This window comes from Gopherus evgoodei, chromosome 8 (genome assembly GCF_007399415.2).
Source record: "Gopherus evgoodei ecotype Sinaloan lineage chromosome 8, rGopEvg1_v1.p, whole genome shotgun sequence".
NCBI classification, from domain to species: Eukaryota; Metazoa; Chordata; order Testudines; family Testudinidae; genus Gopherus; species Gopherus evgoodei.
Genome location: NC_044329.1, coordinates 98,986,398 through 99,007,973, shown reverse-complemented (window position 1 = coordinate 99,007,973; position 21,576 = coordinate 98,986,398). Strand labels below are relative to the sequence as shown.

The 21,576-nt window shown below is 41.0% G+C and overlaps 1 protein-coding gene across 8 annotated transcripts in view; it reads right to left on the bottom strand.

Annotated features, from left to right (window-relative positions):
* DAB1 (DAB adaptor protein 1) overlaps positions 1-21,576 on the bottom strand; it is a 744,092-nt gene that overhangs the window by 96,449 nt on the left and 626,067 nt on the right. For all 8 annotated transcript variants that reach the window (XM_030573268.1, XM_030573273.1, XM_030573274.1 and 5 more), the window contains 2 exons: positions 8,686-8,825; positions 6,543-6,641 (listed from right to left, as the gene is read on the bottom strand). In XM_030573268.1, coding sequence (XP_030429128.1) covers positions 6,543-6,641; positions 8,686-8,825 — 239 coding nt within the window. The remainder of the gene's footprint in view (positions 1-6,542; positions 6,642-8,685; positions 8,826-21,576) is intronic.

Below are 21,576 nucleotides of genomic sequence, written 5' to 3'. Positions count from 1 at the left end.
AGAGACTGCACCACAGTACTTGTATTAGGTGAACTGAAAAATACTATTGCTTGTGTTTTTTACAGTGAAAATATTTGTAATTAAAAATAAATATAAAATGAGGACTGTATACTTTGTATTCTGTGTTATAACCCAAAACAATACATCTGAAAATATAGAAAACATCCAAAAATATTTAAATTATATTGTGTTCTATTATTGTTTAACAGTGTGATTAATCTCATGATTAATCATGATTAATTGTTTTAATCGCTTGAGAGCCCTAGTTATTATAGGTGGGGTTGGAAGCACAACCTATTATCAAGGTTGGCCAACACTTACCATTACAAGACCCTGTTTTCAGTTGCTTAAACCTGGCCAAAAGTTAACCATTTGGGTTATAATTTCCCATGCTGAGTGTCTGCCTCAGTCTGATTATCTGGGGAAAAATCACAGCCAAATTGGTTCAGCTGTTTCTGAGAAAAAGCCATGGGAAAAATAAACTGTTGAGGGAAAGAGGAGGGGTCCACCCTGGTGAAAAGTGGATGGGCTAGGCCCATTCACTTTCAAAAAGTGGGAGGGCTGTGCCCTCCTGGTTCCAGCGCCACTGATCCTTCTATGAAATGGAAACTGGGACTGGAGGCTAGCAGGCAGAGAGCAGGAAACAGAGATGGGTTGAAGGACTGGGAGCTGGTGGGGGAGACTGCAACTTGCTTGAGTGAAGAGACTGGGACTGAGAACCAGTGCGAGGGAAGGGGGGAAGCAGGGAAGGAGATAGGTCTAACAAGGTCTCAGGGCGAAGGGGAGAACTGGGACTGGCCAGGAAAAGAGAGACTGGGACAAGGAACTAGGGTGTGGGGAGGACACTGAGACTGGACAAGGAGCTCAGGGAGGGAGACTGGCACTGACAGCCTGTGGGGACAGCGAATGTGGATGGGACAACCAGAGGCCAGACAGGAGGAGACAGATCAGATGAGGAGCCAGGAGTGGGAGGGACTAGAAGTAACTAGGCAAGAAAACTAGGACTGGGAATGAGGGAAAGACTGGGGTGGTGTGCAAAGAGACCAGGACATGTGCAAGGACACTGAGACTGGAATGAGAAGCCTGAAGCGTGGGACAAAGTGAGGAGAATGGGACTCAGAATGAGGAGCAACGGGTGGGGAAGAAACAAGACTGGGACAAGGAGAAGTTGAAAGAAATGGAGCAGAAGGGGGAATGGACAAAAGAGTCTGTGTCCACTAGAACACCCCTGTCATAAACAGATAGCTTAGGGTTAACGTCTCTTTCACCTGGAAAGAAGTATCTGAAGCACCTGACCAGAGGACCAATCAGGAAACAGGATTTTTTCAACTCTGGGTGGAGGGAAGTTTGAGTGTGAGTCCTTTGTTCTTGATTGTTTTGTTTGCCTCTTTCTCAGCTATGAGAAGTGATTTCTGTTTCCTGCTTTTTAATCTTCTGTTTCCCAGTTGTAAGTACAAAAAGATCAGATAGTAAGTTATATGGTTTTTTCTTTTGTATTTACATGTCTATAGTTGCTGGAGTGCTTTAAATTGTATTCTTTTTGAATAAGGCTGTTTATTCATATTTCTTTTAAGCAATTGACCCTGTATGTGTTACCTTAATACAGAGAGACCATTTTTATGTACTTTTTTTTTCTGCTCTCTCTGGCAGTTTTTGGCTTGCATATTAAGCAAGCAACCATTGACAACCCCACGCTTCCAGAGCCTGGAATGGCGCCCAAGGTTCCTGAGTCTCAGCATTCCTCCACTGTAAGCAATTACCTGTGAAACCCCCTGGCAAAAGTATCCTATATCCCTTCTAGCGCTGGCCCATGTAAAGGGTGGTAATCTACTCCACTAACTCCACTTGCTACTCCTCTAACTCAACTTGCAGACATCTGTGTGGTGGATTCTAAAGGTTCCAACCCCGCTGATGACCCATGTGAGTGTCAAGATGATGCCACATGATGGAATTTCTGTTTTTTCAGTTTGCTCTTTAAAAACTAGGGAATCACACACATAACATGTATTAAAAAAAAACATTAACATTGCATAGTCAAGCACTCACAATTTAGGAAATGCCAGAATTAAATTCAGTCCCATCATGCATATACTTTGCAATGTAGTCTTTAATTACGTGATCAAATACTACTTTTTCCACAAGCCCCCAGCTTATTCAGTGCAAAGGATGGACCTGCTCTGGTGATGAATCAAGGGTGTGTAGTGAAGTAGGACTCCTGCTTTATTTGTTGCAGAACTTATAGTGGGTAGTCAATGATGTATGAGATTGCAGGAAGAGAAAGAGTGATCTCATAGCTGAGGCATATGAATGTTGCTTGGAAGAACTGGATTCTATCCCTGCCTATGGCACAGAGTTTCTGTGTGATGCTGGGCACGTGACTTAAATTAAGATGCCACTAACTGTGTGTTCATTTTCTGTGTACCTGCCTTGATAATCTGGAGTTTGATTTACAAAAGTGCTGAGCACTCACTGTTCTGACTGACGTCAATGGGAGCTATGCTTTGAACATATCAAATACTATATAATGCTAAATATGCTGAAAAATCACATCCTAGGTGTCTCGAATTGGGCACCCAAAATCAGTAGATACTGTTGATCTTAATCATATTGTGTCTCAGTTTCCCATCTTTAAAATGGGGATAATAATTGTCACATTCTAGGATGCAATCCAGACTCATGAGTTGTCACTGCCTGCCCCATAACCCTGGGTGCCTTGCAATGCTTTGCAGTTGTAACTTCCAACCTGGGCTGCTCGCAACCAGTCTACCAGTATGCCAGTCACACCCTGAGTGTCTGTCTGCAAGACAGCCCTGGGTCAGCATCTCTGACCCCAGCAGTCTGTCTATAGCCCTACTCTGGCTTCCACCAGCCTTGGTTACTACTTTCAGGATGACCCCAACACACTCCAGCCCTCTCTTGGACAGTTCAGATATTGAGGTTTGTTGCCTTTTTAAGGAGTTAATGTTCAACAGTTTGTTACTTCAAGTGGAGTTAACAAATAACTCAGTTTAAACATAGCACTGGATGGGTTTAGATTAAAAATAAAACTAGTTTATTAACAAAAAAAGATAGCATTTTATGTGAATTCAAGTACAAGAAATAAAGCTAGTAATGGTTACAAGCAAATAAAAATGAAAAAGCATTTAAAATTCTAACAATCTAGAAAGTTTTGGTTCAAGGCTTTGTTTATGTTGGCCATTCTCACTACAGTCTTCCAGAAAGATGGTGACTGACCCTCTTCTCAGTCAGGATGTCTCCCAGAGGCCCAAAAGTGCTGGTGCCTTTATCTTCTTAGGTGAAAGACAGAGAACTTGGGGTTTTCTGCCTCTTTCTTTTATAGTTTAATGAACCTTTGAAGTGGATTCTTCTGAAGGTTACCCTTCAAAACAATGTTTATCCAAAAAATGAGGAAGGCAACATGTAGTCAGGTGGTGAAGGAGGCTCCCTGCTCTTTCTTCCCCCACTTGTGTTTACTAAAATGCAAATTTTTCTGTTACCTGCCATCTCCTTCCCCTGCTGTCTTCAGGACTCTGTTTATTACTTATATAGAAACTGAAATAAAGAAACTTTCCTCTGTTTTAACTACTTTTGCCTTGGCAGGGCTGTTTGGCATTGAACATGTGCTAATATCACATGGGGAAATTCATAATTTTTCATATAATGTTGCTACATGTATTTCACCATGTTATTATTGATAAGTGAGTTATTACAGTGTGTGTGGTGTGAATACAGGGGTGCTTTTTTGGTCACAATAATATCGCCTAACCTCACACGCATGTTGTGAAAATAAATGCATTAATGTTTGTGAAGCAACTCAGCGAATATATTGACGAGCACCACAGTTAAGTTTCAACAGTGTGTGGTAAATAAGGCATGGGCCACATATTGAACAATGAGGAGAAAAGAACATATTGAATAGCTGCTCATTATATGAGCATTGTTCCTCTTGTGCACTAAGTGAGGGAGGGATCCTCTGAAAAAAATATGTGTTTATGTAATGAAAGACTGTCATACCACCTACACACAAGGTAGCTGAATTAAGGCAATTTTAATTCTGGTATTTCCTAAGTTTTTGAGTGCTTGACTTTGCAACACAGATGACTAATATCTGCTGATACTGGGGAGCACAATTTAAAGGTTCGTCTCCTTGAGTCGTGCTCCCCACCATGCGTCACCTCTGCTTTGCAACCTTATTTATGTCCTTGTTATGTCATTTTTTGTGTGTAATACAGTATATGTATTGCATTTGTGTCCCTACAGAATACTGTCCAGATGACCATATCATAAACTATGCATATTATGTACTAATGACAATGATTATATGCTACTTAATTTGTATGATCAAAGTTAATTCCATCTATCACCAGCCCGGTTTTATTTCTGGCATCACATTAAATAGTTAATAAATTAAATCAAAAACCTTTTAAAATTCAAAACAGGGCTTCAACTGCTGTAAAGATCTTCTTAATTAGGATCAAAATCAGTTTGCCAGAATGTTGTGTCATTATTTTCTAGGTGGAATCATGTTTTGCATAGATTTCTTTTAATGCAGTAGGGAAAAAAAATCATATGTGATCATGCCCGGGTAGAAATAGAACAAAGCGACAAAATCTCTTGTGACTTACTGTACCAGATGCTCATGGACCAGCCTTTAGTCTTTGCTTTTTGAAATCTAAACAGTCAAACTTATACTTTTAAATCTCTATTTACTACATACACACCCAATTCCAATACACATGACTGAAACCTCTTCTACTAATGATTATGTATCACTATAAAAGTTCTGAATTGTGTGGCAATTGTTTGCTTGATGAAATCATGATTACTTTCCTGTCGTTGCAGTGAATGGGATACCCTCACTGTAGTCAACAGGAGCACTGTGTGAGACAGTGATCATGATTTTTGCCCTTCTGAATTTATGGATCTGACAGCTGCTTTTAGGAACTAAATAGAGATATTTTAGGCACATCTCATCCTTGCATCTGCAGTCATAGAGACTCCTTATGGCACTGGAATCACTATGGCTTCATTGCACAAGGATGAAACTAGATTCTGGAGAGCAATGCAAAGGCAGATGCAGTTATTGGCTCTGCGTGCGCCAACTGTATGATTGTATGCAGAGAACAAGTAGATTTGGGAGCAGGGTGGACACGGAATTCACAGATCCTTCTATCCTCCCACAATAGGTGGTCCGTATTATGGATTGTGGCTACTGGGCTGGAGAAGCCTTCGTGGAGCCAGTCTAGAGGCACACTAAGTATGTCTACACTGCAGATGGCAGTGTGTTTCCTAGCTCAGGTGGGCAGACACACACTAACTCTGCTTGAGTCAACATGCTACAAATACCAATACAGCAAAGGCTAGCACGGGCAGTGGCTTGGACTAGCCACCAGAGTAAAAGCCTACCCAGCCACACCGGGCACATAAGTCAGGCAGTTAATCCAAGTTGCTACATTGCTATTTTTAGTGGGCTAGCTTGCAGAACGCTAGCGCATGTTGGGGTACCCAAATTGGGAAGAATGCTCCCAAGCTAGAGTGTAGCTGTATTGTTGGTGGCCTTATAGGGGAAGGAGAATTCCTTCTTCATCCTTGTCCAGCCCTCATCCAGCTCCTCTAGCTAGGTGCAGGGCACAGAATGTATCACTTTGCGATTAATGTAGGGTCCAAAGCATATCATTTGTTATTATTTACCTAATATTTCCATAACTACCCACATTCTTATTTGTGAGCATAATTCTATCTGCTTTGATAACTTCTACACAGAGATAATTCTCTGACAATGGTCAATCTTTTCTGTTTGTGGCCAATTGTCTTCATAAGCAAGTTCTTTATTTTAGTCACATTTCTTTGCTATAAGAACCTTTACTTCTGCTTTGTGAAACTAGGGAATATAATTATTGATAGCATCAAATAGTATCAAACAATAAGGAGGCATATGAACCATTATTTTTGCTAGAACTGTAACACGCAGCTGCATTTTCCTCCCAAGCAAATTGATGGTATTTTCTTCCATTATATCTCAACAATTTTAAAGCAGGTTAAATGCGAAGTGCAAACAACTTATCACAGGAGCTCTTTAGTATGTACTACGCCAATCCTACCAAAATACAAGTATATTCACCCTCACCTCTTCAGACTAAACTAACACGATCTGAATGTAGAGCAGTTATTTGACACCTCCATCCACAATACCTTATAGGCCCAACCCAGAGAACATGTAGGCACATGAGGTACTCAGGATCAGGCTCTATAACAAACTCTAGTTAATTCCCTTGCACCTGAGTCAACTAACAGCTTCCTTTGATATACGATAAAGCTTTATCAACTTTGCCAGATGCTTTATGTGTTCATATATCAGGGGGTAGCTGTGTTAGTCTGTATCCACAAACACAACAAGGAGTCCGGTGGCATCTTAAGACGGACTCCTTATTGTTTATGTGTTCCTATGTTAGTGTGATATTACTGCCCAGCTAGGAAAAGCTTTTATGGATACATCCATCATGAGATTCAAGTTTGTTCCATCGTGTGATTATTTTACTTACTCCTGTCTTTTCATCAAAGATTTTGATTCCTCCAAAGGAGACAGTTAAAAATATTTTCTGTTTATGTTCTCCTTTCGAACGAGCCGCAGCAACAATTCCCTGTTGAGACAAAGAATGGTTGGGTTGATTTCACTATTTTTTTATTTATTTTCTGGTAGGTGCCCACACACAACAAAAAGCAGGGGCATCACTTCAGAGCACTTGATGCTTCTCTCTGGTTTCTTGGCGTGCTCAGAACTTCTCAAAATCAAGCACAAGCTCTTCCTTACTATATGCAGCCACAATTTAAAGGCCAATCCAGGTTGAGCCTCCTCTCCACTATCATCTTCTACCCTTCCCTCCCACAAATACTAATTTTCTTCATGTTCCTCACAGCCTGTTTGATGCATGATCCACACAGAAACTCTTACCAATTCCCTGAGCCACCCAGTCCTCTTTGGAATTTGTTCTTATTTGAGCTGAAGATAACCTGATTTCTAGAAGGCTTTTTCACTCTGCAAATTTATTTGTTCTTGCTTAAGTTTTTTAATAAGGCAAGAGGGAAAAGGCTCTCTCTTTCATGGAACAAAATGAGCCAACTGACCTTTCATTTTTAAAGAAAGATCTTCTTTGCAAATTAACAATAGCCTTGACTGAAAAATGGGGTGCCTTTTCTGTTTATTCTTCTTTTGTCTAGTGGACTTACCCTATTATTGGACTCTTCTGTCCAGCGGGTGGACTTGCTGTTTGTGCATTCTGCATATTATTACAGCTGAAACATAACCTGGCTCTCACATAGCAACTTCTCTTTCCATCTTCAGAGTCCTGCTTCTATCAGTTACCAATGCTACCAGCCTAGGATTCAGTGTCACAAATTACATTTGTGAATAAATAAAAATACTTAGCCTAACACTTTGCATCTTCAAAATGCTTTACAAACATTAACTAATTAATCTTCACTACATTGGTATGAAATCAGTATTATTATCCTCATTTTACAGATGAGGAAACTGAGACACAGAAAGGTTAAGTGACTTGCCCAAGGCCATACAGCCACTTAATGCCAGAGCCAGCGCTAAAGCTCAGAAGTCGTTGGTTCCCAAGTTCCCCACTCAGACCACTAGACCAGGGTGGCTTTACTGGAGTTTGACCAGAATGTCGAAGGTAACATAACACTTCAGCAAATGGGAATGAAGATTAAAATGAAGAGGAATGATTCCCTCACGTTACATGGTAACAGCTAGGAGCTCTAGCTCAAAAGACAAGCATATGAATTTGTGAGACCACCTGCTCTGGATGGATCTAATCGCCTCGCATTACTTAGGCAAGTCTCTCCACTACGCTTACAGGAATTAAGCACCTTGGAGACATGGAAATGGCATTTCTATGGGAGAAAGATCAAAAAAGGCTAGCCCAGTGTCCTAATGGCCACAGGTCTCCCACACAGCATGTTGGCAGATGGAATCAAGCAATGAATGGAAAAGGGCCTACATGCAGATGAATCAGATTAGAGTCTTGTGCCAGATGCTGTTTTGAGACATTAAGGGCCCTCCTTTAAAACAGGCCCTCCCTCACCATTACAAAAGGTTCATAGCTCTTTTTCAATTTACTTATAAGGAAATATTTCCAAAATTGGTGAACCACGAGATGTGTGTTGCTGCACTTCACTACTCATTCATGCTGCTTTATGTCACCTCCTGCCCCTTTCCTTCAGCTTGTCTGTGATCTACCTAGATTGTAGAGCTCCTCAGGGAGCACATTAAGGACACTATTAATCGTGTTTTTCTGCCTACAGAAACTAGAGATGGGCCAACATCTCAAATCTAACCTCCATATTTTAGGTGGGGTATTGGTGGGGGGTGCCGGGGGAAAAGAGGAAGTTAGATTAAAGGTCTAGATTAGAGCCAAGATCACTGCTAGAGCCATCGTGGATTCCTAACATCAGACTGTGAAGCAACAAACTGGTGAAGTCCCAACTTATCAATGTCAGAGTCAGGACCTTTTACAGAACTAGCCAAATTCTATTCTATGACACCTGAGTGTACAGTGGTCTAAGTGAAGGGGAATTTGACCCAATGCCATGAAAGTAGAACGACTAAGAGTTCAATCTGAAATTCTCCCCACTTTACTCTGTAACACTTAAACATTAAAAGTCACACTGCACCTTAAGTTTCATCATGGAATCTTGGCATAACTTGTCTCCTCGCGCTGCAGAAACCTCATCTATCCCAATCAGTTTTGCTTTGTATCGGACACCATCACCTTTAAACCTCTTTATTAAAGTGGCTTCACTGCGATCCTGACCTGAAAAGACAAAAGTGAAAATCTGAAAATCACATGACCAAAAAGGAAAAAATAAACAAATGTTCACAAGTAAATTTAACGTTAAATTTACGTTCATGCCTCAGTACCTGCGCTGTATCTGCATAAAGTTAGGAGAAATTTACAAGTGAAATAAAACCTATATTTCTCAAATGTGTATACAGTGGGATTGCAAGTATATGAAATCTTCTGCAGTTTCCAGAGGTAAGAGATGAGCCTGAATCAAACCTCATGCACCTGAACACTTCTGATCAGTGCAGGGTATTGGAAATCTCATTTCAGATCAGAATTTTGCATCTTGAGTCCACCTCTAATAGCGATATGATACTGCCTGTCTGTACTGCAACTTGTCCAATTGTACTAGTAATATTTGTAATGTCAGGATTTGTATTTTAACCCATCATCTGTCTATACAACTTCATTGCTCAAAAGTCATGGCAACTACTGCTTCCTGGTACTATAATTTTGTTTCTCAATACATCGTAACAACATAAATGTCAATAGGAATTCACACAGAGTCACTCAGAGCCTAGAGGAGGAAACGGGCTGATTCTTACTAAAAAGGAATTTGCTTTGAGTGAGACAGTTAGGTGTCGAGAGGGCAAACAGAAACAAGTGACAGAGCAAAGCTGAGAATCAAAAATCCTATAACAAACCATGAGAAGAACTTTCTCAGAAAGACAGCAAACAGATGAGCTCCCAAGTGGGTTATTCCTGAGCATTTAGAGAAGCAAGAGTAGATTCTTTACCTTGAGTGGTTGGGGAAAATAGACTGATTTGGGAATCAGTCTTTTTGAGAGCTGGTTGAAGACCATAATCAAGAACGTTGAATTTCTTGATTGGGAATGGTAATACAGCTTTGTGTTTGTGCAACTGCAAATTAGAGAATATAATAGCAGGAGTCCAACATACCTAGTGACTTATGAAAAGGTGAGTTCCTGAACAAAGTTCAAACAAGAAGAAAGAGTTGAGAGGCTAGACACTGACCGGTTCCAATAAGAAGTGGGCATTACTAAAAGCAAGCTGCATGAACTACACACAAAATAGCTTACTAATGCAAAAAAGAAGTGTGATGCTCCCATTCTTCTGTGAGAGTTAGGAGGTTAACATATTCACATGCTGCTTTCCATTTTGCAGAAGCAGGGGAGACTTTGAGAAATTGAATCAGGTGGACCACATGAGGAGGCATCACTATAAGATAGAAACCAAAAGCAACACAGTAATGTAACACAGATAAAGAAAGGTAAGAATATGGGGGCTGGGAGAGAAGAGGACAGGAAAAATGAAAACCCATAGCGAAATAGCGACAGGACCAAGTGACAGTCTTCAGATCCAAATCTGAATCCAAATCTCCACAAAGTTCGGAAGTGTTTGGATGTGAAGTTTTGATTCAGGCACAATTTTTAGCATGCAGTAATTGAACCTGCTTCTGGAAAAGAAAACAATGGATAAGATGAGTCCAGTATGTCCTCATGAGCGACAACTGAAATATCTAAAAGATCTGCAAGGTAAAAACAGATGAGAAAAAAAGAGTCCCGATTTTCAATGAGAAATCCAAAACCCAGAACCTGAAAACTTCCAGTTTTCAGATGAAATTTTTCAGTTTTTTTGAGAAGTCAAAATTTTCTGCAGAAAAAAAAATTCCATTTTCTGACCAGCTCTACTGAGAAAGAAAGATTAAAAGGAGTATATAAAAATTAGAAATGCTGAGCACTTCAGTGGCAGAAGTATATACTTAGAACCTTTGAAAATCAGGTCAATTGTTTAAGTGCCCACCTGTGGATTTATATTATTATTATTGATTATTTATACTGTGGTAACACCTAGAAGGCCCAGTCATGAATCAAGACCTCATTGTGCTAGATGCTGAACTAACACAGAATAAAAGGATGATCCCTGGCCCCAAATGACTAACAATCTAAGTAACTAATGTTAGGCACCCATGGTTGAACAATGTGGTCTCTCTCTGTTCCAGCTCTAATTTCTATTTTAAAACTTGCATTTAAGCACTTTAAACATTGACTCTTATAGTAGCAAAGAAAAACTAATAGCTGCTTCTGTGCTATTGGCTGCTAATGTGTAGAATTCAGAGACTTCTTTTTAAAAGCAATTAATAAGTATCAACTCAACTATATTTACATATATACCAAGCTGATCAGACTTCTTCCCTCAGTCTATGATTCTCTAAATTTACATGATTAAAATCCTTCTAACATTTTCATCAGGAAAAATATGTAGCGAACATGCACAAGAAAGAACATTTACAAATGAAGGACTCATTTGGATTCCTCTTCACCCAGAGTACTCACAAGCACAACAGTTCATATTATGAACAAGTGACCTGCAAAATTTCATGGCAAATATTAGCTCATGGCCAATATTTTATGGCTGAATTATAACCTACTAAAAAATAAGGACAATGATAAGCGATCCTTGCCATCTACCTCCCTCTCTCGGTTAGGTTTCCCCTCTGCATTCCCAAAAGGGATTAATTAGGGGATTGAATCTTCATGCTTTTAAATATTTTATAAAAGACTAATGGCAGATAGATGATGAGTCAGAAACTGTAAGTAATGTTAAAATTATGGCTTAGGGAAATGCTGAGGCAGATGTCAGTATCGACAGCTAAAGCAATGAAAGAACATTTGCTACACTAAGCCCTGAAAAAACATCTGGATACACAACAATGCACAGCCAGATCAGTGGGCTTTGCTGCATGTTTGTCACATGTGTAAACAACATGTCTAGTCAATTTTATGTTGCAGTAAATAAAATCCAATTCAAAAAGCATTCTCACCAACAGTTTCCAATCTTATTTCTTCATTATAGCAAAAAGCAGCTGTTAATTAATATTAATATTGCCATCAGGCTATGCTCATAAGTGATCTAGAATGCTTTCTGTATCTGCATCATGATCATTAACTTGTACCCAATTCAGTTATTTGCAAATTTCCACTTGAGCCTATGATCATTTTTTCTGAATGTACCCTAATTCACAACATTAATAGTCCAATTAACGTACATTTTATGGCTCTGTATGCTTACAGGCAACACCCATTTCATTTATGCACATTCAGCATTTATTAAGAAGTGGATTAAACAGAATGAAGTGTTTTTTTGATATATAATGGGGGATGGTCAGCAAGTTAAGAATGATGTGGGAATTGTAAAGTGTGCTGGAAATGAAAAATGAACAAAGACTATAAATTCACAAATAAAAAAACCTGTAGACTTGGGAAGTACGCTAGAAAATGTAGATCTTGTCTAAATTACAAAACCAACCATGTTGGGGCACCTAGTTATGACATGGTATCTACCTATCCCAAGTTCTTGCACCGGTGTCCATCAATAGTACCTGAAGTCCTGGTAGTCTCCCAGCACAGTTACAAACATGTTTCTTTCCTGCAGTGTGGACATGACTGGTCTCTTTTTTTTACTGTTTTGCCAACTCCTGATGAAGGCAGCTGCACTGCAAGATGTAACCCTGCACTGCAAGATGTAATCTTGATCAAGATGTAACCTTGTACACCTTGTTCAAGATATAACAGTATTATCCTGTTGTAACCAAGTTCCCCAATGCGTCTGACTTTATAGCATAGATAGGACTCTAGATTTAAGGTAAAGGAATGTCTCATTTGTATGATGGGCACTTATGCAGCAGACAGTCCAGACTCTCATTCAATATGCCACCATTAAAAGGGAACTTTTTAATTAAAGTCCTTAAGCAAGGCTCTCTATGTTTTAGAAACAGCATAAATAGTGTATACCTGAAGTATAGGGTGGTAATTCTGTTCATGGCCAATGGGAGGCAGTTCCTGGTCAATGGGAGATGCAGAGCTTGCACTCGGCGTGGGGGCAGCATGCAGAGCCCCTGTGGTCACCTTTGTGCTTAGAAGCCCGACATGCCAGCTGCTTCCAGGAGCTGCAGGGAGCCTGCCTTAGCCCCATTGTGCCGCCAACCGGACTTTTAACAACCTTTTCAGCAGTGCTGACCAAAGTCGCCAGGGTCCCTTTTTGACTGGGCATTCCGGTCGAAAACCAGACACCTAGCAACCCCATTAACCTGGAGAACAAATCCTCCATAGTTGTATAGTTACTAGAATTTCAACATGGAATTACTGCTCTGTATTTTATTCTGTACAACAAACAGATCCAGCCTTACTTTCCTTCCCACCCACCCCCAATCTTCCTTTTGCTCCCCCTTACCCCTCAATTCTCATCCCTTCTTGCACTCATTCACCCGAAATCTTCCACAGTACCACTCCCTTCCCCTTCGTTTTCTCCTGCTTCTTCTTGGGCCCAAGCTCCCCCATCTGTTTCATGTCTCTCCATTTTATTGCTCATGTGGACTATGGGAAACTATGTAGAGAAGCTTCATCCTGTAGTTTTTCTCTCCCATCTACGCTTTCCAGAAAAATGCAAGTTATCTTAACAGGGTGGAAGTTCCCAAATAAACAATAAAGCTTTTAAAGCAAATTGAAGCCTGTTTCAGATCACAGGCCTGGTCTACACTACACGTTTAAACTGATTTTAGCAGCGTTAAACCGAGTTAACGCTGTACCCGTCCACACAACGAGGCCCTTAATATCGACATAAAGGGCTCTTTAAATCAGTTTCTGTACTCCTCCTCAATGAGAGGAGTAGTGCTAAAATCGATATTACCATATCGGATTAGGGTTAGTGTGGCCGCAAATCGACGGTATTGGCCTCCGGGCAGTATCCCACAGTGCTCCACTGTGACCGCTCTGGACAGCGATCTGAACTCGGATGCACTGGCCAGGTAGACAGGAAAAGCCCCGCGAACTTTTGAATTGCATTTCCTGTTTGTCCAGCGTGGAGCTCTGATCAGCACGGGTGGCGATGCAGTCCCAAATCCAAAAAGAGCTCCAGCATGGACTCTACGGGAGATACTGGATCTGACTGCTGTATGGGGAGACAAATCTGTTCTATCAGAGCTCCGTTACAGAAGACGAAATGACAAAGCATTTGAAAACAATCTCCAGGCTATGATACAGAGTCCACAGCACAGTGCTGCGTGACATGCGTAACGGAAAGCCAAAGAATCAAATGGACACTCATGGAGGGAGGGAGGGGGTACCGAGGACTCCAGCTACCCCACAGTCCCCGCAGTCTCCGAAAATCATTTGCATTCTTGGCTGAGCTCCCAATGCCTGTAGGGTCAAACACATTGTCCGGGGTGGTTCACGGTCTATCTCGTCAATTTGCCCCTCCTCCCCCTCCGTGATAGAAAAGGGGAAAAAATCGTTTCTTGACTTTTTTATGTCACCCTATGTATACTGCATGCTGCTGGTAGACACGGTGCTGCAGCAGTAAACAGTAGCATCCTCTCTCCTCCCCTCCCTGGTGGCAGACGGTACAGTGCAGGACTGATAGCCGTCCTCGTCATGCGCCTGTGAGTGCTCCTGGCTGGCCTCAGGTGAGGTCGGCCGGGGGTGCCTGGGTAAAAATAGGAATGACTCCCGGTCATTCCCAGTAGATGGTACAGAGCGGCTGGTAACCGTCCTCATCAAAGCAACTGGGGCCTGAGCTCCATCAGCCCCCTCCCTTTCACGTGTAAGGAAAAGATTCTGTACTGCCTGGACTATCATAGCAGCGGGATGCTGGGCTCCTCTCCCCCACACAGCTTAATGTCCTGCCTGGACTATCATAGCAGCTGGAGGCTGCCTCCCCCTCATTTTATCTCACTAACAAGTCACTGTTTCTTATTCCTGCATTCTTTATTACTTCATCACACAAATGGGGGGACACTGCCACGGTAGCCCAGGAAGGTTGGGGGAGGAGGGAAGCAACGGGTGGGGTTGTTGCAGAGGCACCCCCTGTGAATGGCATGCAGCTCATCATTTCTGCGGGATCTGACATGGAGCGGCTGTGCTCTCTGGTTCTCTGGTACTATGGTTCTCTAGTACACTTGCCCCACATTCTAGGCAGGACTGACTCTATTTTTGGATATTATAAAGGAGGGATTGACTCGGGGAGCCACTCTCAGTTTTGTCTTTGCACCCCTGGCCGACCTCAGCCAGGGGCACCCATGACAGCAGCAGACGGTACAGAACGACAGATAACCGTCATCTCATTGCCAATTTACAATGGCACAGCAGACTATACAGAACGACTGATAACCGTCTCTGCTGTTATGCTGGTGTGTAGCGCTGCAGTATCGCCTCTGTCAGCAGCATCCAGTACACATACAGTGACAGTGACAAAAGGCAAAACAGGCTCCATGGTTGCCATGCTATGGCGTCTGCCAGGGCAATCCAGGGAAAAAGGGCGCGAAATGATTGTCTGCCGTTGCTTTCCCGGAGGAAGGAATGACTGACAACATTTACCCAGAACCACCAGCAACAATGATTTTTGCCCCACCAGGCACTGGGATCTCAACCCAGAATTCCAAGGGGCAGGGGAGACTGCGGGTCTCGACTCTCAATTCCGTGAGGTTACTGCTGCACATGCTCTCTATCAACTGTTATAAAGATCAAGTGAAAAAGAAGTTATTGCAGACAATCTGATTTTAAACATATTAACATGACAGCAGGAGGTTGAGATGCTTCCAAGATTCCTACTCAAGAAATAGTTACTTAAACTTACTTTAGGATTCTGCTAGCTCTGATAGGACAGAACAGGGTTACGATTAGCACAGCATAATAACTGCAGTTGAAAGCACACTTTGATTTGAAGTCTTACTCCGGAAATATGATTACAGCAGGTAGTACAAAGATACTTGAATGAATGCACGCATTTTTTGACTATCAGACTCCAGCTAATACACCGAATTTTGCAAATTAGAGATTGACAAAATGGTCATCCGAGGTTTATCCTCCAGCCGCTTCACATCAGTTGACTGTAGGTATCAGCAGAACTCATACTCAGTTGTTGGCCTGAATATGAAGTCCCACCTGATCTTGACTCGTGGTCTAACAGAGCTCAAGGTTAATGTTGTAGTGATGTGCTAACTTTGTGTTAAATTCCATATATTCACCTGAAGACTTTGCAAATGAGTACATTTCATAAGAAGGAATAAAAATAACAAATCATCATAGAAGAAAGAAGTTTTATTGTTGCTTTTTCTTTTTGCTAATATACTGCACTAAGCAGTGTTTTAACAGCATCCAGTAATCTAAACTGATAACCCTGGAAATGGCTATATTCTTTACTTAAACGTGTACCTGCTCACTCCCCCACCCCAGGCATAATGTAAATTTCTTGATTTTTAAGTGTATAAAATATATAGCGATGTTATCTGCAAAGTCAATAACATGCCTCCAGGAGTCAATTCTCTGAAGAATGACACACAACTGTCTTTTATACTAATAAACCATCGAAGTGGCATCAACCATACTTTCAAATTATAAACTGAAATGACGTTTTTATTTTTAGATTTCACAGGGACCTAAACCAATGGCCCACAACTATAAACAGTCTACATTTTCATGGAGACAATTAGGATTTCTGTAGCATCGAGGCCGTGAAGAATACAAACACTGCAGTTCAGATTGACATCTAAGGTAGTGCACATTGCACACCATGGGTAAGAGAATTAAATGCTATGTAAAAGGGGTTTCCCATTCAGTGTGTGTATGTATGCCCCTATCTATAGAGGTACACACACACATATACACATCACAGATCTTCAGCTGGTGTAACTACATTAAAGGAAGTTTACTTCAATTGAAACCTGCTGAAGACTTGGTCCACCATTTTTTAACATAATCATGCATTTAAAGTTCGATTGAGCATAAAATTCAATATTCAAGTGTAGCTATATGCTCTATACATTTTGTTTTCTTTTTGTTTTATATATACAATATTACACTAGCAGCTCAAATAAAACTCTTACTCTAACAGGAATCTGTCCTGCAGTCAGGCAAGTTTTCCACTGATTTCATGGGAATTGGATCCAGAAGAAGCAAGCAGCACAAAATGTTTGTTGAGACTGCAATATCTCAGAATCCACAGTCCAAATTACTTTCCAATTTCTTTTTGGCATGTGAAAGGCAGTCTGGTACAGGGAAATTAAACAATTTAAAAAAAACCCCACAAAACAAAAACAGAAAAACAACAAAGAGGAAATTTGCTGAAACTGTTATCAAATTTCCTCATTTCCCCCCATCTAGTGAACTTGTGCATTTCTGGAAGAAGAATTTCTAAATATCTAGATTCTGCATCCTCACTAAATTCATTGGGAACAGGATTGCTAGATGCCATAGTGGTATTTCTAAATAGCAATATTATTCAAAGTCATAGAGATACAGAAAACTGTTTTTTTTCTCTGAACATATTGGGTTTGTTTTAGTTTTATTACTGCAGCAAAGTCAAAATATATAATTATATTAATATTTGAAAGACAGCAGATAAATATTCTCAGCATCTCCTGCACAAAGCTAGACAATAAAGCAGAAATGCCTTGCACCATATGTGCATATAGTTTAATTTCCTATATCATCAGGGTAATTCTTCTCTAACAATGTATTCAAAAGGCTTCCCACAGAATTTGCTGTTCATTATTATGAGCTTGGTTAGCATTTAATTTCTACAGTCTACAGCATATCTCAGGAGAGTATAATATATCTTTTTATTTTACACACCAGACAAATAAGCTTAGTATTGGGTGGACCTCATGGGCAGAGCACAGGGTTGTCCACCCTGCACGTCCCCTGCCATGTGCTTCAGGAGGTGAGGGAAGCCTTGCCATTTGCTTCTCTTGCTTTCATTTAGCGTCTCCAGTAGGAGGTTGCTCCCCACCAACTCCTCACCCATGGTCCTCCAGAAGTCATCAGCAGGCCCCCGTCCTGCAAGCCTCCCAGGCTGTCCCCAATACGCCACAATGTGCAGCCAGTTCACCTCTGCACTATGTCCAGAAAACATCTGTACATGCTCTTGTTTCATGCTATCCACTTCCTCACCCTCACGTCCCACTCTGACACCAAGAAGGCTGCCACAGGAGGACGGCAAGGAACCCCAGTGGGCCAGCCTGTACTCCATTCTGGTTCCTTGGCCCACCAGACATATTAGTTGGCAGCTCCTCCATGGAGCCATGGGCACAGTCATGTACCTGGTACAGTTCACAAACTCCCCCTGCACGTGTCCCTTCTGCCGTGAGAGGGAGATCCTGGTGCACATTTATGTAGGGTGTGTCCAGTTGCAGCCCCTCTTCCAGCTTCTCCAGAACTTCTTACTGAGGTTCCTGCTGCACTTTCCCCTGCACCTCTTGATAAACGCACACCCCATTTGTGGGCCCACACAGTCACGGGACCTCATTGTCAACCTCCTCCCAGTGCTGGCCAAGATGGCCACCCATCATACCAGGAGGAGGAAGCTGGACGGGAGTGTGGGCTCTGATTATGGGGCCTATTTCCGTTCCCTTGTCCCATCACATCTCCAGGCAAAGTTCCTCTGGGCAGCATCCACTGACTCCTTAGATGCCTGGAGGAGCAGTGGGCATTGTCCAGGTTTCTATGCTTGGTGTCCCTCTCTGGTTCCCTGATTTTCAATTTTTGACTTCACTACCATTACTGCTTTTCATTTGTTGCCCCATGTACTTACTTGTGGCCCTGGCTTACGGGCTCTTCCCCATTAGCTGAAGGGGTGGGCCTTTAGTTTTGGATAGGCCTAGACTTGCATGTCCAAGATCGGCATATAATAGTAACAGGAATCACTGTTATCCTCTAAATGGAGATGTACTTTGAAATGAAAATGAAATGAAAAACTTGAATTTAAACTACGTTTTGAAAGATAGTTTTCAAGCAACTGAAATAACTATTCATATAGTGAAATGTAATCCAAGTCCCTCAAAAGGTTGATAAGTTTTAAAGGCATGACAGGATTAAAAAAACCCAACATCTACCATCTCTCTATGCTCTTATCCTACACTCTCTACCAGGGAATGTGAACGTGTTACTAGAACCCTACCGATGCAAAATGTTTCCCTTCCACTCCCAACATGGATCTTCCAACAGTCACCATCCAGCTCCAAGCAAAAGCTACCTGCTTGCGGTAGAGTTAGAAAGTCACCCCAACTGCGATCTGCTTCATTAATAAACAAATATTCTGAAGGTAATGCCACACGAAGCCTCAGCCTTGGCACCTTCTACCCTCAGAGTTTTCCACAGGCCCAATCCACCTCTGCTTGAGGGCTGCTCCCACCTGCTTTACAGTTATGGTGAACTCTAATGAGTCACACCTGCCCCAGCTTGTCAACTTGCAACTCTGTGTAGGGTTCCAACACTTTTTAACAAAGAAAACCACAAGAAACACACGTATCACCTTCCATCCTGATTCAGTGGGGGAAAAAAACTCCACTGACTTCAATGGAAACAGAATTGTGCACAATGTGAGAAATATTTAAAGAGATAAAAAGGAATTTTGCACTTTCAGTGAACTTCCATTAGGATTAGCCTTAAAATATTACCTGTAAATTTAAGCAGAAATACAAGGATTATAGATCTATCAAGTTATTTAGACAATCCTCTCAGTAGTACTTTCCACTTATTTATCATTCACTGTAAACTCTACTCTAGCTTTATGGCATTTTGGATTATTAGTACTTGAATGGAATTACTGTATTCAAATGTATATGGACATCCCAATTACTGGAACAAAGGATATAACAAATACATAAGCAAGCAGTCGTTTACACATTTATTTGCAGTCTGCCATCTTACCAGAGCTTCCCCAAATAGAAGATGTGACTTTCAAGGTGAAGTCAAATTGTATAAGTCAAATATTTTCTTTTAGACATTAACATTTTGTACTCTGTTCATGTGCTAGTACAAAACGAGACGTACATTTCATCCTGTCTTATGTCTTCAAGGCAGGAAAGCTGCATAAACTAGTAACTGATTAAACTATTTCTTACCAGAACAAAGAAGTATTTGTGACTAAGATGAGAGGTCAACTCAATTATTTACTGAGAAGGCCTTAGAACAAAATTACATTTGATTAAACTTTTAGATAAATCTCAGTGATAGCAAGGTTAGGGTAAGCACATCAGAAGTGACAATGACTAAACACTTACATTCCTCAGGTAACGGATGCAAGGATAGATGACAAATCATTCACTTTAATTTTAGTTAAAAGGCTTCCTGATTAATTTTATCTTCTTAGATAGACTTTTAAGGGCAGAGCATATGGTCACATCCTAAAATGGAGAAATGACCAGAAGCCAGGTGTAATTAATCCTTTCCGGTTCTGTACCATGCAAGTCTTCATAAATCTTGGAAAGCTGTTTTGTCAGGGTGCGCGTGGCACAGGCAGCTTTCTCTGATACAGAAAACAATTTAGCACTCCATATTCTGCAGGGACTTCTGCTGAAGTCAGAAGAGTTCCCTAGGGTTTAAATAAGAAGTAAGTTTGGCTCATTAGGTTTATTTAATATGTCCTCGGGAATTACAGGAAGCTGAACTGGTCAAAAATTCATTTTAAAGTTGATGTAATCTTTCACTGTCAGAGCTTATTAATAAAAAATGATGCCTTATGTACAATACAGGGGATTTCTGCAGACTTTGCTCATCAAAATCATAATGGAGTTCAACAAAAGAACTCTCTTACCATTTAAAGATAAGTGAAAATACTTTAAAAATGACGAATAGATAACAAATGTCTTCTCTTACCATTTAAAGGTAAGTGAAAATACTTTAAAAATAACATATAGATAACAAATGAAAAATAAATACAGTGGTATTAAAAAGAGTGGGGTAAGTCAGTTCCTTTTTCACCTACTTGCCAGGACCTGAATGCCCGTTGTGCATGTCTGATATGACACGTAAAAACAAAGGCCTCAGGAAGTCATCTAGTCCATCCCCCTGTTCAAAGCAGGACCAAGCCCAACCCCAATACCACATTCTCGTGTTCACTTAAGGGATGTGCTAATTCCCCAAGGCAGCAGGAAAAGTAAGTTCAGAAGGGGTTCTGTTTAGAGTCGACAAATCTCTCATACATGTTCAAAGAGAAAATGTATATTTCTTTTAAAAATAGCTAAAAAGTGTAAATTAAATGGCCAAGAAAACAAGAAATAGCCCAAACAGCTGTAACATGAAGACACTGCCTACCGACAGGATTTATATTTTTACTCTCTTTGGCCAACAGCTAGCAGCATCAGTGATTTGCAAAAACATGGCAAATGGGATTGTAAAACAAACTGGTTGAAAAAACTGCAAGTGATTTTTTGCTTGGTGAATTTAGCCCTTTTTTCCTGTTTGTAAATCATCCCCAAACAAGTTGCAAGAGCTATGAATTTGTTTGAAGAATCCTATGTGACAAGAAGCTTTCTATCTTATGGCCTGATTGGGAACTGTGAGTATTTGTGATTTGTTTTGGACGAAGTAAATCATGTAGTGTTGTTTCTAATCTCTGACTGGATTAGCTAAACCTAATAAACAATGAAAAATCAGTGGGGTTTTGTTTCTTTCAGGGAATGGCTGGAATGGGGAAGGGAGCTTCTGTAACTCAGTTTAAACCACTGTCAAAGGCAGCATGCAGGTCCTTTGCCTGCTTCCACACTCACTCCACCTCATCTCCTACTAATGTTTACCACGATGCCATTGACAGGTGCACTCCAGTGGCCCTCTGGAGGGTGCCCATTTGGGGAGCTGTGGCAGCAGGATTCTTTCCATTTCTGCCCTTACAGACAATAAAAAAAAAATCCATAGCACTGCTTTTCTTTGGAAATTGTTCATGTTTTGCAATCCAGTGTTTCAGGAAGAAAATTATTTTCATG